The sequence below is a fragment of the Nilaparvata lugens genome, chromosome X, assembly GCF_014356525.2.
Source record: "Nilaparvata lugens isolate BPH chromosome X, ASM1435652v1, whole genome shotgun sequence".
In the NCBI taxonomy this organism is placed as follows: Eukaryota; Metazoa; Arthropoda; class Insecta; order Hemiptera; family Delphacidae; genus Nilaparvata; species Nilaparvata lugens.
In genome coordinates this window covers 4,620,263-4,634,830 of record NC_052518.1, presented here as the reverse complement: position 1 = coordinate 4,634,830, position 14,568 = coordinate 4,620,263, and the positions used below count along the sequence as shown (strand labels likewise).

Below are 14,568 nucleotides of genomic sequence, written 5' to 3'. Positions count from 1 at the left end.
AGAAGGAGAAAGAGAAATGAAGAGACGATGTTGGAGCGTATAATTTTTCTCATTTATAATGACAATAATCCCAAATATCTTATGGAAGAGTTGATAAGAGCTACCTCTATTCAATCAAAAAAATGATAAACAGAAATAATGACTTCTATGCAATAAGTAGATCTAATGACCTCTGCTACTGCAAATATTGAACGAAGTACTAAATAGCACAAGGAAATAAGTTGAATAAAACTGTCCAAAAAATCATAAATTCACAATTTGTTTTTGAGATATTTCGACTTGGAGATTATTAAAACAAAAAAGAGCATCAGTTGGAGAGAGCATCATTTGCTTGGGGATTTACTCTCCCAATAAGAACTGCTCCAAATGAGGAAAACGTTGAGGAAAACGTAGCTGTACACTGCTTGCTAAGCATTCGTTTGGAGAACATTTTAATTCGAATTTCCACGAAGAATGAATTATCTTTTATAGAAATGAGCAGACACGGAGAATTCAATGCTATGATTGTAAAGAAGCACCTACTCAGGTGCTCCCAGATTTTAACTTTAATATACAATCCCCAAGTGACCTCTCAGCCCCTTTCATACTAATCATAGGTCTAACTTTCATTGGTACTCCATTTCACAATCAGAATCATGCTTATTATCTTCTGGAATGTCTGGAAAACGAGGATAATCATTTTCTCAAGATATCTTACGTATTGAGAATGTGTGAATGAAAATTCACGGATAGCATTTATCACAATAGGCTATATCAAGATTATAAAATAGAATTAATTTTTTATTTGTTGACATGGCAAAGTTTGGTCAGATTATCAATGACACAGTTATAAAATTACGTTTTCAGAATGTATGAATGAAAATTCACGGATAGCATCTATCACAATGTATCAAGATTATAGAATAGAATAAAATAGAATTAATTTTTTATTCGTTGAGATGGCAAAGTTTGGACGGATTATCAATGACACAGTTATTAAATTTTAAGTCGCTCCTGTTGCAATATATCAAGATTATAGAATAGAATAGAATAGGATTGGCCGTAGTCGAGTGGATCAGATGCTGGCTTTATGATTCAGAGGCCCGGGTTCAAATCCTGGCCCGGGTAAGATATTTATCTCGGGCCACTCCCGTGTTTCGGATGGACACGTTAAGCCGTCGGTCCCGGCTGCCTAAAAAGCAGTCGTTAGGTCATGTCAGAGGCCCTGAAATTGATCAGCTGTGACCTGAAAACTCTGACACCAGACCTGAGCCAGCCAGGTCACTCGATATTATTATTATTATTATTATTATTATTATTATAGAATAGAATAAAATAAGATTAATTTTTTATTTGTTGACATGGCAAAAGTTGGACAGATTATCAATGACACAGTTATTAGATTTTAAGTCGCTCTTGCTGAATAATATAGAGAAAAATATAAAATAGAGAAAAACTAGATATCTCTCTTTATATTGTGCTGTACACGAGTAGCATCATATATATAGGAGGAATAATGTAGGGAACGATGAACTTCCACATTAATTTGAAGGGGGATAGTGTAGTGGTAATATTGACTCATGTCGTGTCACGTCGCGTCATCACACGCTTTGTCGCGTTCCAATAACCGCTTAGCCTGAAAAATTAATTTGAATTTGAGAGTTCGCTCTTTTAATTTCTCCATATTATACTCAAGTCTACTCAAGTTGACATGTTTTCCCCATTTATCCCTTCCATATGCAAACTACATGACTTTTCGAAAGTCCTCAGCAGATAATTGATTCGATATTCAAAACAGCTCGATAATTGGAAAGTCTGTATATCAGGAATGAGTTTTAGAAATTGTTTGTTGGTATAGTCACACACACCAACACATCCAATCAACAAAAACAACATTGGAGGTGTTGTTTTAGTATTTTATCTAATATTTTAGACAGAGTTATCTAATAAGTTATCGAGGAGTTATCTAATATTTTCTCAACATAAACATTCGAAAAGGCGTGTTCATATTGATCAAGCTCTCTTGAATTCAATTTTTCTTAACGTTTCAGTAGAGTGCATTTATTTTTCAAACTTGAAGTCAAGTTTCAAAGGCAGAAATTTGATTTAACTATATCAATGTAGACCTTTTTTCTGAAGTAAATTGACTTTTGGACTCAACTTGAATCTTGAAGCTACATCCAAATCCACAAGATCTAATGAGATGAAAACAGTTGTCAATCAATGTAGAATGTATAAAAACAACTAACTGAAGACGTATGATGCACATGTACATTTATACTTGGATCTTGAAGCTACATCCCAATCCATAAATAATAAAATGAGATGAAAACAGTAGTCAGTCAATGTAGAATGTATAAAAAACTAACTGAAGACGTATGATGCACATGTAGAAACTTTGAGTACAATTGGATATTTACTCCATAATCATGTTATTTTTAGGTTTTGAAAACTTGAATTCAAGTGAACATGACATCACGTTTTCAATATTGGAAAACATAAATTCAAGGAAACCTGACTATTGTAAACGCAGCTCAAGGAACAAATATATCCTTCCTCAAAGTCTGATTGTTGATGGAAACTGGAATAAACTCGAATATAAAAAATCAATTAAGACCACTGAAATATTGCAATTATTCATAAATAATGATTACCATTCTTTTTTTGTGTAGTTGAGAAGTTGATAGTGTGGTAATTATTCATATTAAATGAAAGAGACTAAGGAATTGTCAAAAAACACAGATTTATTGATACTTAGAAAGACCGGTTTCGGTTATTACAACATTCTCAATCTCTGATAAACTGATATAGATAGATCTCAACCATTGTCAATCTCTGATAAACTCCTCTGACAATAAAATCTCTGACAATCTCAGTTTATGAGAGATTGACAATGGTGTAATAACCGAAACCGGTCTTTCTAAGTATCAATAAATCTCTGGTTTTTTGACAATTTCTTAGTATTTTTCATTTAATTACCATTCTTTCCAACTGAACTTTGGAAGTTATTGGACAAACATGAATTGTGAAAAAAATCTTCAATTAAATCTCAAAAAAATTGTTCTATAGTTGACACGTAGTAATGGCACAGAATATTTTCATTAACATTGTAGTTGCCATCCTTGTCTATCATTCACTAAAGCATATAGAGCTATCCTTTCCTAGCTCCGCAACGTTGCCAGATCGACTTTCAACAATGTGAAAATATTATTGATTGAGAACATATTCAATCTCAACTATGAAAATTTATTGTTTAATGTTTGAAAATTCGAGGATTTCCTTGAATAAAATAGGATTTATAATTCTAAAGAAGAATGAACCGTTAGTGTTAGATCAAATATCAGTATCAGCTATCATCTGTGTAAGGCAGTGGCAAGGCAGAGAATCGGCAACGTTGTTCACCTCTGTCATTATAACGTGTAGCCCAAAATAGCACAGCTGACTCAGCCCTGAGCGAGGCATTATCGAGAGCGGCTTTTGTATGTTTGGCTTGCACTGTAGTTGCTTCATCTGGTATCATGGATAATTCAATCATACCGTTACTCCATTGGCATTCACAGTCAAAGCCTTTGCCTCTTATCAGCCTAGAAAGAACCCAAAACCTTTTTTTGAGAGATTCGAACATGACGTTGAATCTCCTTCTGGATTGTCATTTAAGATGGAATGTACAAATTATGAGCTTATGCCGTAGGTCAAGATACCTCATTCACAAATTCTATAATATTGGTATGCTAAAAAATAAGGAAATCGCTCGTCTGGTATACTTTACTTTGCCTATGGACAATCAGTATTGCAATACGGAATAATTGCATGGGGGGGGGGTGCCAGATACCTTCATTTCAATAAATTATTCGTTGTTCAAAAGTTTTTAATTAGAGCTATTTCATCCAAACCTAGACGATACCCCAGTAACGATCTTTTTATTGATTTCAATGTTTTAACGCTGAGACAGTAGTTGTACACCAAAAGCCTTCTTCACTTTATATTGAAAAATGAGAATAATTTCAAGCCGCGTGAGCCCATATACCACTTAAGACCTTCTAGCATAATCTACGATAATGATCGGACCGTGCTTGATGTATGTCGTCGACAATTCATCTATGTATCAAATAGATTGATGAACAGTCTTCCTCGAGATTTCCTGAGTATTAATATGAATATCGGAAAAGGGAAAAATTTGGATAAATATATACTTGAATATAATCTTAGTGAACTCCTATTTCAATAGTCTCCCTAGTTTTGAATCAAAAGATCTTGAGTTACTTGCTTACGATTAAAAACACTTTGCACCCATTTGATTGCTTCAGTAACTTATGATCAATTGTTTTGTTTGTTCTGTTAGTTTAGTTTCGTAGTACTCCTTTTCATTTCTACTTTTCTAGTTAACTTGTTCATAGTATCATACTAGTACCGTAATGTAATTAAATATAATTATTGTCATCGTTGGTAATTGCAAAACCATTAGGTTCGAAAAGCATAACTATTAAATAGCTATGCGAACTTTGTTGTTCAATTAGTCTTAATGCTTGTTTTATTCATAATCTTGCTTTCTTCTTTATAATTATAGTCTCTTCCACCTCATCTCTGAAAAGTTTCCACTTTTATTTTTTTTAGGTACCTACCTACGTTAGTAATTATAATTATAATTATAATTATCAACTCGTTTGTAATTTTCTTGAGTAATGAGTGTCGTCGTTTGATATTTTTTCAATAACCTACCTGCGCACAGTTTTAAACCTATGCAGGTATAATTTTCCCTCAAATAATATTACCCGTAATTATTTATAATAGGCATTATACTTTTTATAGAAGCAATGTTACTTTCTTATTAATAAACTATAAATATAAAGCTACATTTATCATCAACTTGCTAATGCGATAAGTAAGTTCCCTTATTGTTTTTCGTTTTCTTTGTTTGTAATGTTTTTTGGAAAATAAAGTTCAATGTTCCTTCACAAAAGAATGACACAGAATGACATTTTCTAATCATTTCTGGTCCTTTTGAACAGTCAATGAAATAATTATTATTTCTACTCACACAGTCTACTTTCACAATGATCTACAACAACTCAGTCTCATTGAATTCAGAGACATCGCATTTAATTAACATTCAGTCTCATCACCAGTGGAAGAATTTAATGTTTTACGAGATAAATTATACGCTTTCCAAGCTGATAAATGAATATATGAATGAGTAATGAGGCTAGGGCTCCCACGTTTCTCTTGTAGTAAGAATATATTCCAAGTTGAATGGAATAAAAATTATGTTAAGAATCATTTATCATAAACATGTTTTAGCTGGCTCACGTAGAATTGTAAAGCATAAATAAGCGAAAATAAGCATGCCTTTGCTTGCTGGTTTTTAGGTAAGCTTTACTACTCTTCAAACTCATGATGAGTATGCCACTTTAACCACATTCTCCATCTCCTGAAACTTTGAAGACAAAATTATGACATATTTTGAACTGCATTCACATTATTGATAGTCATATTACTTATGGCAAATTGATGGTTGATAGTGACGTACACGTTATTATGGCTGATTAATATTGTTGTTGCTATCCTTGTCTATAATTAAAAAATCTATCTTTCTCTAGCTCCGTGATGTTGCCAGATCGTTTTTTGACAATCTATTTAGAAATTTGATTATCAAACAAAATATTTTTTCTTAATCATGGAAATCCATCTATATAATAAGAGAGAGTAGGGTTGTGTTTGTTCGTGTGTTCGTTTGTTCGTTTGTTCGTTTGTTCGTTTGTTCGTTTGTTTGTTTGTTCGTTTGTTCGCATCAAAACATGTCAACTTGTGGATTGCATACCGGAAAAACGGGAATGATTTAGATCTCCAAATTTTGAACATAGATTCTAAAAATATCAATCGCGTGCACCTGGAAGCCCAAATTTCAATTTTCCTTCTAGATTTTTCAGAATTAATGTTCAAATTCATCTTTGCTACCGTAGGCTACATGAAGTTCCATAGCCAAAAGTGTGTCTTTTCATGAGCAGGTTATAAGACCACATTATACGATCGTCTAGTATGTAGCGCAGCGGTAAAACGCTTGCTTACGGAGTGATGGTTCCTCGGTTCGAATCTCCGATCTTTCCCATTTTTTTTGTTCTTAATTTTTTCCCTCGAAACGTATTATTATCAATTATTTTTTGAAGGAATTTGTTTCCATTACTATTGAACTTGGATTTTATCAAATAATTATTTTTAATGTAAAATTTTGCCACCAGTACAAATGAATTGGACATAGTCTTCATGCTGTAGGCCTATAATTGAATTTCATAAGAAAAACATGAATAGATCACAATAAAATAAGTAACTTAGTAATTTATATTCTTCAGTTATAATGTACAATCAGACACGAATTCCCAGTGAAACGAGTATTTTAGGTATTTTGTTTGGAATTGGGAAAACAAAAGGCTGCCTGATTCAAATTGAGGAGGATCCTAATCTAACTAAAATTTATTGATGTATTGAAAAAATCAATATGATTCTGTCATGCTTCCCATCTTAGCAGACATGTTTTAGCTGGCTCACTTAGAATTGTAAAGCATAAATAAGCGAAAATAAGCATGCCTTTGCTTGCTGGTCTTTAGGTAAGCTTTACTACTCTTCAAACTCATGCTGAGTATATGCCACTTTAACCACAATCTCCATCTCCTGAAACTTTAAAGACAAAATTATGACATGTTTTGAACTGCATTCACATATATATATATATATATATATATATATATATAATATATATATATATATATATATATATATATGCATGCATAGACCAAAATTAGAAGAAAAACATAATTTTACACTTAATATTTCAAATACCAATAGAATTTAGAACGTTCTGGAGCCACTAACACGCATCTTCTCCAATAACATCATGGAGGGCCGACAGCCCTCCATGATAGGAGTGTTGTGGACACTCAGATATTAGGTGGTTCATTGATTGAATTTGTCCACATTGGCACAGAGGATCAGAGGTGTATCCCCATGCTGTCATCAGCTCAGCACACCTTCCCACCTGCGTCCTGAACCGGTTAAGGCCACACCATCTCTCTACGTCTCAGCTGGGTGCCAGCGACAATGTCATTAGTGTCATCCACAAGGCCTTTGTTCCTGACCTCTCCCTGAAACCATCTCAGTCTCCATAACTCCCTTGCACTTCTAATTTCCTCTTGCTCGTCAAGTCTCAAGTATCTTCTTGACTTGAGGCGCCTTGGTGGAGGGTTAGCCAAATCTCTAGAGACTGGGAGATCCTCATGAATGTGTTGCAACTGGGAAATGAACTTGTTCTTCTTCTCCAACCTTCTGAGATCTGGAGGCATGATGTTACTAAGCACAGGCAACCACTCAGTCTCTGTTGGTCTCAATGTCCCACTTATCTTCCTCATAGTTTCATTGAAAACTGTATCAATTTTCTCAACATGTCTGCTGCGAGCCCAGACAGAAGAGCAGTACTCCCCTGTACTGTACAGAAGTGCAAGACTTGATGTTCGAAGGGCATTCATGTCACAACCCCAGGTTGTTCCCGCAAGTTTTCTGATGATATTTAGCCTTGTCTTCAGTTCATCTCTCAACCCCTGCAGATGTTGTCGATATGTGAGGGATCTATCAAGTCTGACTCCTAGGTAACAGGGAGCTTCCTAATGCATTCACATTATTGATAGTCATATTACTTATGGCAAATTGATGGTTGATAGTGACGTAGGCTACACGTTATTATGGCTGATTAATATTGTTGTTGCTCTCCTTGTCTATAATTTAAAAATCTATCTTTCTCTAGCTCCGTGATGTTGCCAGATCGTTTTTTGACAATCTATTTAGAAATATGATTATCAAACAAAATATTTTTTCTTAATCATGGAAATCCATTATCAATAATTGGAAAATTTTTTGAAATATAGTAGACCCATTATACATATGGATTTCACTCTATTCAGACCTCACCTCTCTCTCAAAACACAACTTTTCAAGACCTCCACAGCTGAACTGTGGCCACTGCTACCTGTATAGTTGTTGTTATACGATAGCTGACAATGTACACTCCAGTGTACAAGTCGTCTCAACCTTAGACCAGTTATAGAATAGACACGGCCTATTGTATATTCATACTGAAAGTCGATGAAGCTAACATCTACTGCCATATCTCCAAATCGTGACGTCAGCATCGGATAGAAAACTTTTCTGTAGAGTTTGTTTACATTGTTTCCCCATAGCAGATTGTGTCTATTTCAGCGGGAGCGCAGCTGGAGTTTATCATTTTAATGAATAATTTTTTTTTTTTTTTTAGATTACGTCCTAAAGACTCCAGTCATGGAGTATAAGACAAGTCATGTTATTACATAATAGTTCTAACACTAAGTAGTTCAACCTAGTTTAGGTTTGAAAGGAATTCTTGTACACTATAAAAAGCTCTATCAACTAAATATTTTTTCATTTGTTTTTTGAAAATCTTCAAATCATCATTACTTTTCAAGATTTGAGGTAGCTTGTTATAAAATTTCCTACCAATATAATCTGGTTTTTGTTCAAATAACCTACTATTGTGACCCATTATATGATAATCTGCTCTGTTTCGCGTATTATACTCATGAACATCTGAATTCTGGATCACACCACTCGTTTTCACATGCATTACAACTTCATATACATACAAAGATGGCACAGTTAATAGACCAAGCTTTTTAAATAAAGGCCTACAAGAGTCTAACCTATTCACTTTCTCTATACATCTGAGTGCCTTCTTTTGAATCTTAAACACTCTGTCCATATTTTGTTGAGATGAATTACCCCATACTAAAATAGCATACCTAATATGAGATAGTATAAGTCCATGGTAAGCAGTTAACAGTAGTTTTTTATCATTCAGCCTAGCAAGCTGCCGCAGGACAAATACCCCAGATGATATCTTATTACATATCCTCTCAATGTAAGGATGCCATGTTAATTTCCAGTCCAATAAAATTCCCAAGAATGCTACTTTCTCTTCTTGGTCTAATTCATTTTCCTCTACAAACACATTTATTTCTCTATCCTCTACTGAATTATATTTACTTTTGAATTGTAGGAATTGAAATTTCTTACTATTTATTGTTAATTGCCTTTGCTTCAAGAATTGGACAATTGACTGTACTCCAGTAAAAGCATTTATTTCTAGACTATCTAATAAATAATTGTTAAAGATAAGCGATGTGTCATCAGCAAACAACAGAGCTCTGTGATCTTTTAACTCTTTTGGTAATTGGTTCACATACAACAGAAACAGTAAGGGACCCAGAATTGAGCCTTGAGGTACTCCAGCCTGGACCTCCAGTTTTTGAGATTTAATTTTTACTATTCCATTCCCATAATAATTTACATCCTTCTGAAATAGACACAATCTGAAAGTTTTCTATCCGATGATGACATCACGATTCGGAGATATGGCAGTAGATGTTGGCTTCAGAGGCTAGACTTCCCAGCAGTGTCTATTCTATAACTGGTCTAAGTGGGAATCCACTCCAACATAACCATTATCAGCTCAGAAACAGTATAGTGTACAAATCAACCAAAGTATACATGTGTAAGTGGGAGAAGCCAGTTCTGACGAAGAACAAGAATGAATAGTTGATATTACATCAGCTATTCTCTACAGAAGGCAGTAACAAGGCAGAGAATCAGCACACTGTTCTGTTCTCCTATCTTTCTTCACTGCTATTATAACGTGGATCTCATTATAGTCTTATTACAAAATATTATGGGCACAATCAGTATATATAACAAACAAAATCTTGACAAGTTTTGATCTGCAATTATATTCTTGATAGTGAGACGCTACAAGATATAACATGAGGGGGTCAGAATACAAGGGTCCCAATGACATTTTTCATTTTTTTGAGTTAGCTACAGTAATCGATAGCTGAAAGTAAAAATCTAAGCGTAAGTCACATCAGTGCTGACATCTGGTGTAAAATTTTTAAACTACATTTTCGAACAGCTGTTTATTCGATTAAACAAGGGGTCCAAGTGACTTGGATCCCTTGTTTACAGGACAACGGTTGCTCGTATCCATCAAATTGAATTTAACCTTGATTAAGTCATGTCACCAAGCAAAAGATACCTCAAGAACCAATCAGCGAAATCAGATAATATTGCAATGAGGTCATTAATCATTGTTCAATTGCTGGTAAATTTGATAGATTTATGTGTAGCTAGACAATAGAGTTTTGTTTGGTAAAGAAGGGGTACAAGTGATACTTCTTATCACTATTTAGCTGATAATTGAGAAAGGAGAGCAATTTGAGACATGAAACTGTACGTTTGATTTGGTAAAAGTATACTGAATAGTTATAGGAATAGGTGAATATCATTTCTATATTTATTTCATGAATTAAGAATTAATTAATGTAAATAAAATTTAGGCTCAATTTTCTCGAAACTAACAATATGTCACTTGGACTCCTTGTATTATAACTCCTTTACATGATCTCTGTCCCTCAAACCGTAAAAGAGTGACCAAGAGTGATGTATAGGAGTGGTAATGTCTCTGTCACACATCGCCCCCTCTCACTCTGCATTCATAACGGCTGCCAAGAACAAACTGACCAAACTCTCACCCTTTCTTTTGTGAAGGTTTTTCTCCTTCATCCCCTTCTATTCCCTCAAAATCCTTTTTAGTTGGTGCCTGTCGTGCATGGAATGCACTTCCCGTTTCTATCAGGTCTATTGAGAGCCGAACGAGCTTCATCCCGACTTTAAAAAAACATATTTTGGAACAAATGACTGAAACTGTCCAGCCCTAGAACGATTACATGACACCCATCCAACCAACAAGTAGAAAACTATTCCTTTACCCATCCAACTAATACAAACCTACAAACGCGTTATAGAATAAATTGTATATATATTTAAATTATATTTATCTCTTTCCTGTATAGGGCTACTTGTAATATAAATATGAAGAAAATAAATAAAAATCTCAGTACCCTTTTTTAAAATATTTAAAATTAATAATTTTTTTTAGTAATAAAATATTTTAAAAAAGGGTACTGAGATTTTTATTTATTTTCTTTATATTTATGAAATTATATTCTTTCCAATATCCACTGCTGTATACTGCCGAAATTTGATTACTCTCATCCAGTTTTTAGCCTACTTCATTTCAACAATCAATAATTTATATTCCATTTACTTAGCCTACATAATTATATTACTTTATTGATCGTAAGTTTTGTTCCTGAATTCTCATGTGAATCTAAACTTCTGCAACATTTTTCATTTATCAAAAATTGTAAACAAATCTTCAGCTGAATGATTGAAATTGAAATTTCTGTATAGAGTTACTGGAAAGGATATTTTGAATATTCTTCCAAAAGAGTTTGACATTGATATGTTTGAAACTCCTCCAATCTATGTAGATGCATAACAATATTATCCATAGTAATTCCAAATTGCTTCTTATCATATCATATTCCGTTCATTTTTTTCAGTTTCTATTGTATAAATTCATCTAAAATTTTGCTGTATTGTAAGCTATTGTATATGGGTATCTTGTTTAGCTTCAATCATTCAATTGGTCCCATCGTTTTCTGTCCAGAGCTGTACTTTTCAGTTGGATGTAGCTCTGGATCCCCAGATCTTTGCTAACTTGCATCAGATATTGTAGCCGGGGTCTTCCACGAGCCCTTTGTCACATTATTGAAGCTTCCAGTATTCTTAACGTGAATTCGTTGTGTCTAAATACATATACATAATACAAATACATAATAGACAAGCCAAGAAAGCCGTCTGTTCTTTGAAATAATATGTAAAACATATTGCTTTTCCTCAACCCTTCGAAATACTTCCTCATGAGTTAATAAAAACAATATGAAAATCTTGTAGTACCCTTAATTTCCGAAAACTTTAAAATAGTTTCGACCCAAACTTGGGTCTTTTTGACCAGAAGAAAATGACCTAAGTTAGGGTCGAGACTAGATGTTGAACTATTTCAAAGATTTCAAAAAATAAAGGGTACTACAAAATGTTTATATTGTTTTTATTAATTTGTTAAAAAGTAGCCTATGTGAGTGAAGTGTTTTTCCTCATGAGTGTATATGAGTGTTTAGCCAGTAATCTACATAAATAGAGTATTCAATCGATCAATCACCCTAAAAAATCACAAAAATCTCATGTGTTTGTAGTCGAAGGTTCATGCTATAACTCGTGGCCTCTATTACACATAAATGATGATTGAATTACTTTTAATACATTCACATCTTGATGTTCAGTTGAATATCATGTGTTATGTTATAACTCGTGGCTTCTAATACACATAAGAAAATGATGATTGATTTACTTTTCCTCCACCTCCTGTCTTAACTGCTTACTTTACTCCTTGGAGCATAATATTAAAGTGTTACCTTTCCGCTCTCGGTACTAAAAAACAGAAACACTCCCTAGAGCGTAAAGTAACCCCATATAAATAACATGGAAATCATCTCTATCTAAAAACGTACATTTGGAATAGGTTAGAAGGTCTAAGCTCAGATGAGGAAGCATATAGAGTAGTCATTAATCCAACTAAATTCAATACCTCAACCAGACATTTGATCAATATATGAAATTTATGTTCATATGCTAAAATTATTACAAACTTCAAATAAATGTATAAATTGTTTTATTATTCCATGTTATTCAAAATACCAGCCAACGAATATTCCTCATTAACTAATCAAATTTGAAACGGGAAATTCATCATAGCTGTAGTTGTGGCGGCCACTGTGATTACAAGCCAGCTGTTTCTGTTTACTTTTTTACTTTCCTTGCCCTATTACCATAGTTAAGGAAAGTATTGCTTTCCAAAAAAATTTAAGGTACCCTAATTTCATGTTTTCTATACGTTTGATCACTTCCTTGCCCTATTACCATAGGTAAGGAAAGTATTGCTTTCCAAAAAAAATTAAGGTACCCCAATTTCATGTTTTCTATACGTTTCAAGGTCCCCTGAGTCCAAAAGCATAAACGGAAAAAATGGCGGATAATGGCTAAAAACCATGTTTTTCACGGTTTTCTCGAAAACGGCTCTAACGATTTTCTTCAAATTTTATACCCTAGATAGCTATTTATAAGCCCTATCAACTGACATGAGTCTCATTTCTTGGAAAATTGCAGGAACTCCGTAATATTCCTGAGAAGAATGAATTTTGTTAAATTTCTATCACGATTTTCTCAAAAATGACTTGACCGATTTTTTTTCAAATTCATACCCTGTATAGTTATATATCAGCTCTATCAACTGGCATGAGTCTCCCCCCTGAGAAATCAACAGGGGGTCCACCCCATCCCTGAGAAATTTACTTTGTAACCTCCTTCCCGTGCGTAAGGTAGAGCAGTTTATTCAAAAGAACTCATGTCGATATTTTATTTGTAGAACAGCTGTTTTGACAACTTTCAAATAATCCCCAAATTTCATAATTCAAACAAAGGAAAATGTACAATCACAATGGTATCATCGTAGTTTCAATTATTTAGCCCCCAATCGGCATAATGTTATTTATTCCTTTTAAATTATCCTCGTTAATGAGGCTTATAGATCAATGAGCGAGGAAAGTTGTGTGAGTGTACCACACCAGATTTTTAGATTATGTTGTAACACATTGTTTGGTCACGTACGTTTTTTAAAAATTATTTTATTTGCAGTTTCTATAAAAATGAAGGTGGAGGGAAAATGTTGTGTAAATCACGAGTGAAAAATGTTTTTTCTCCCTCAGAAAAATTGTTGCCCTCGGCTTCGCCTCGGGGCTTCAAACTTTTCCCCCAGGGAGAAAAAACAGTACTTTTCTCTCTAGATATACAAATAACTGTTTCATGTTTTTATCTCTTGATGTTTATTGTATTTTGTCAGAAAATGATAGTTGGTATTCATGCGTTTGTATGTTTATTGCATTTTGTCAGCTGGCTATGGAGCGCCAGGACCTCGTTATCAGAGTGATTCTGACGGTGGTTGGAGTATTGCTGGCTCTGTTCCTGATCATGTACGGGTACTTCTGGTGCCAGCGCAGGCGTCGTAAGTCCAACTCTGATGCTGCCAACAGCGATCTGGAGGCGGGACCTGCGTCCCCTGGTCGCCCCGCTAACTCCACTTTTCTCAGCCTGAGAACTCCGCTCATCTCCACCAGGACATTCGGGTGAGTGCTGCGTCACTTACTTATAAGAAAGAGAAAAAATAGCATAAAAAGATATCCCATGGTTTGTAGAATTCATTCGAGTTTTGTATCAAATTTTGGTGTTGTGTATCAAGTTAAGATGATACTGTATCATATTGTGTTGATACTGTATCATTTTTGGTGATATCATAAACAAAAGATGGCATAAGAAGATATCCCACGTTTTGTAGACTTCATTCGAGGTTTGAACGTTTTGTATCAAATGTTGGTGATGTACATCAAGTTGAGATGATACTGTTTCAAGTTTTATTTTCAAGTTAAATTGTTCACATCAGTAAAAAAGAACCGAATACAAATTACTTTATCATATTTTGTTGATACTGTATCATTTTGTAGTGATACTGTATGGTGATATTATAAAAAAAAGGCATAAGAAGATATCCCATAATTTGTA

At 34.0% G+C, this 14,568-nt stretch overlaps 1 protein-coding gene across 3 annotated transcripts in view; it reads left to right on the top strand.

Annotated features, from left to right (window-relative positions):
* The window catches only part of LOC111047425 (synaptotagmin-7), a 468,639-nt gene that overhangs the window by 147,828 nt on the left and 306,243 nt on the right, over positions 1 to 14,568 (top strand). For all 3 annotated transcript variants that reach the window (XM_039442272.1, XM_039442270.1, XM_039442271.1), the window contains one exon: positions 13,903 to 14,135. In XM_039442272.1, the coding sequence (XP_039298206.1) occupies positions 13,909 to 14,135 (227 nt within the window). In that variant the 5' untranslated portion in view covers positions 13,903 to 13,908. The remainder of the gene's footprint in view (positions 1 to 13,902; positions 14,136 to 14,568) is intronic.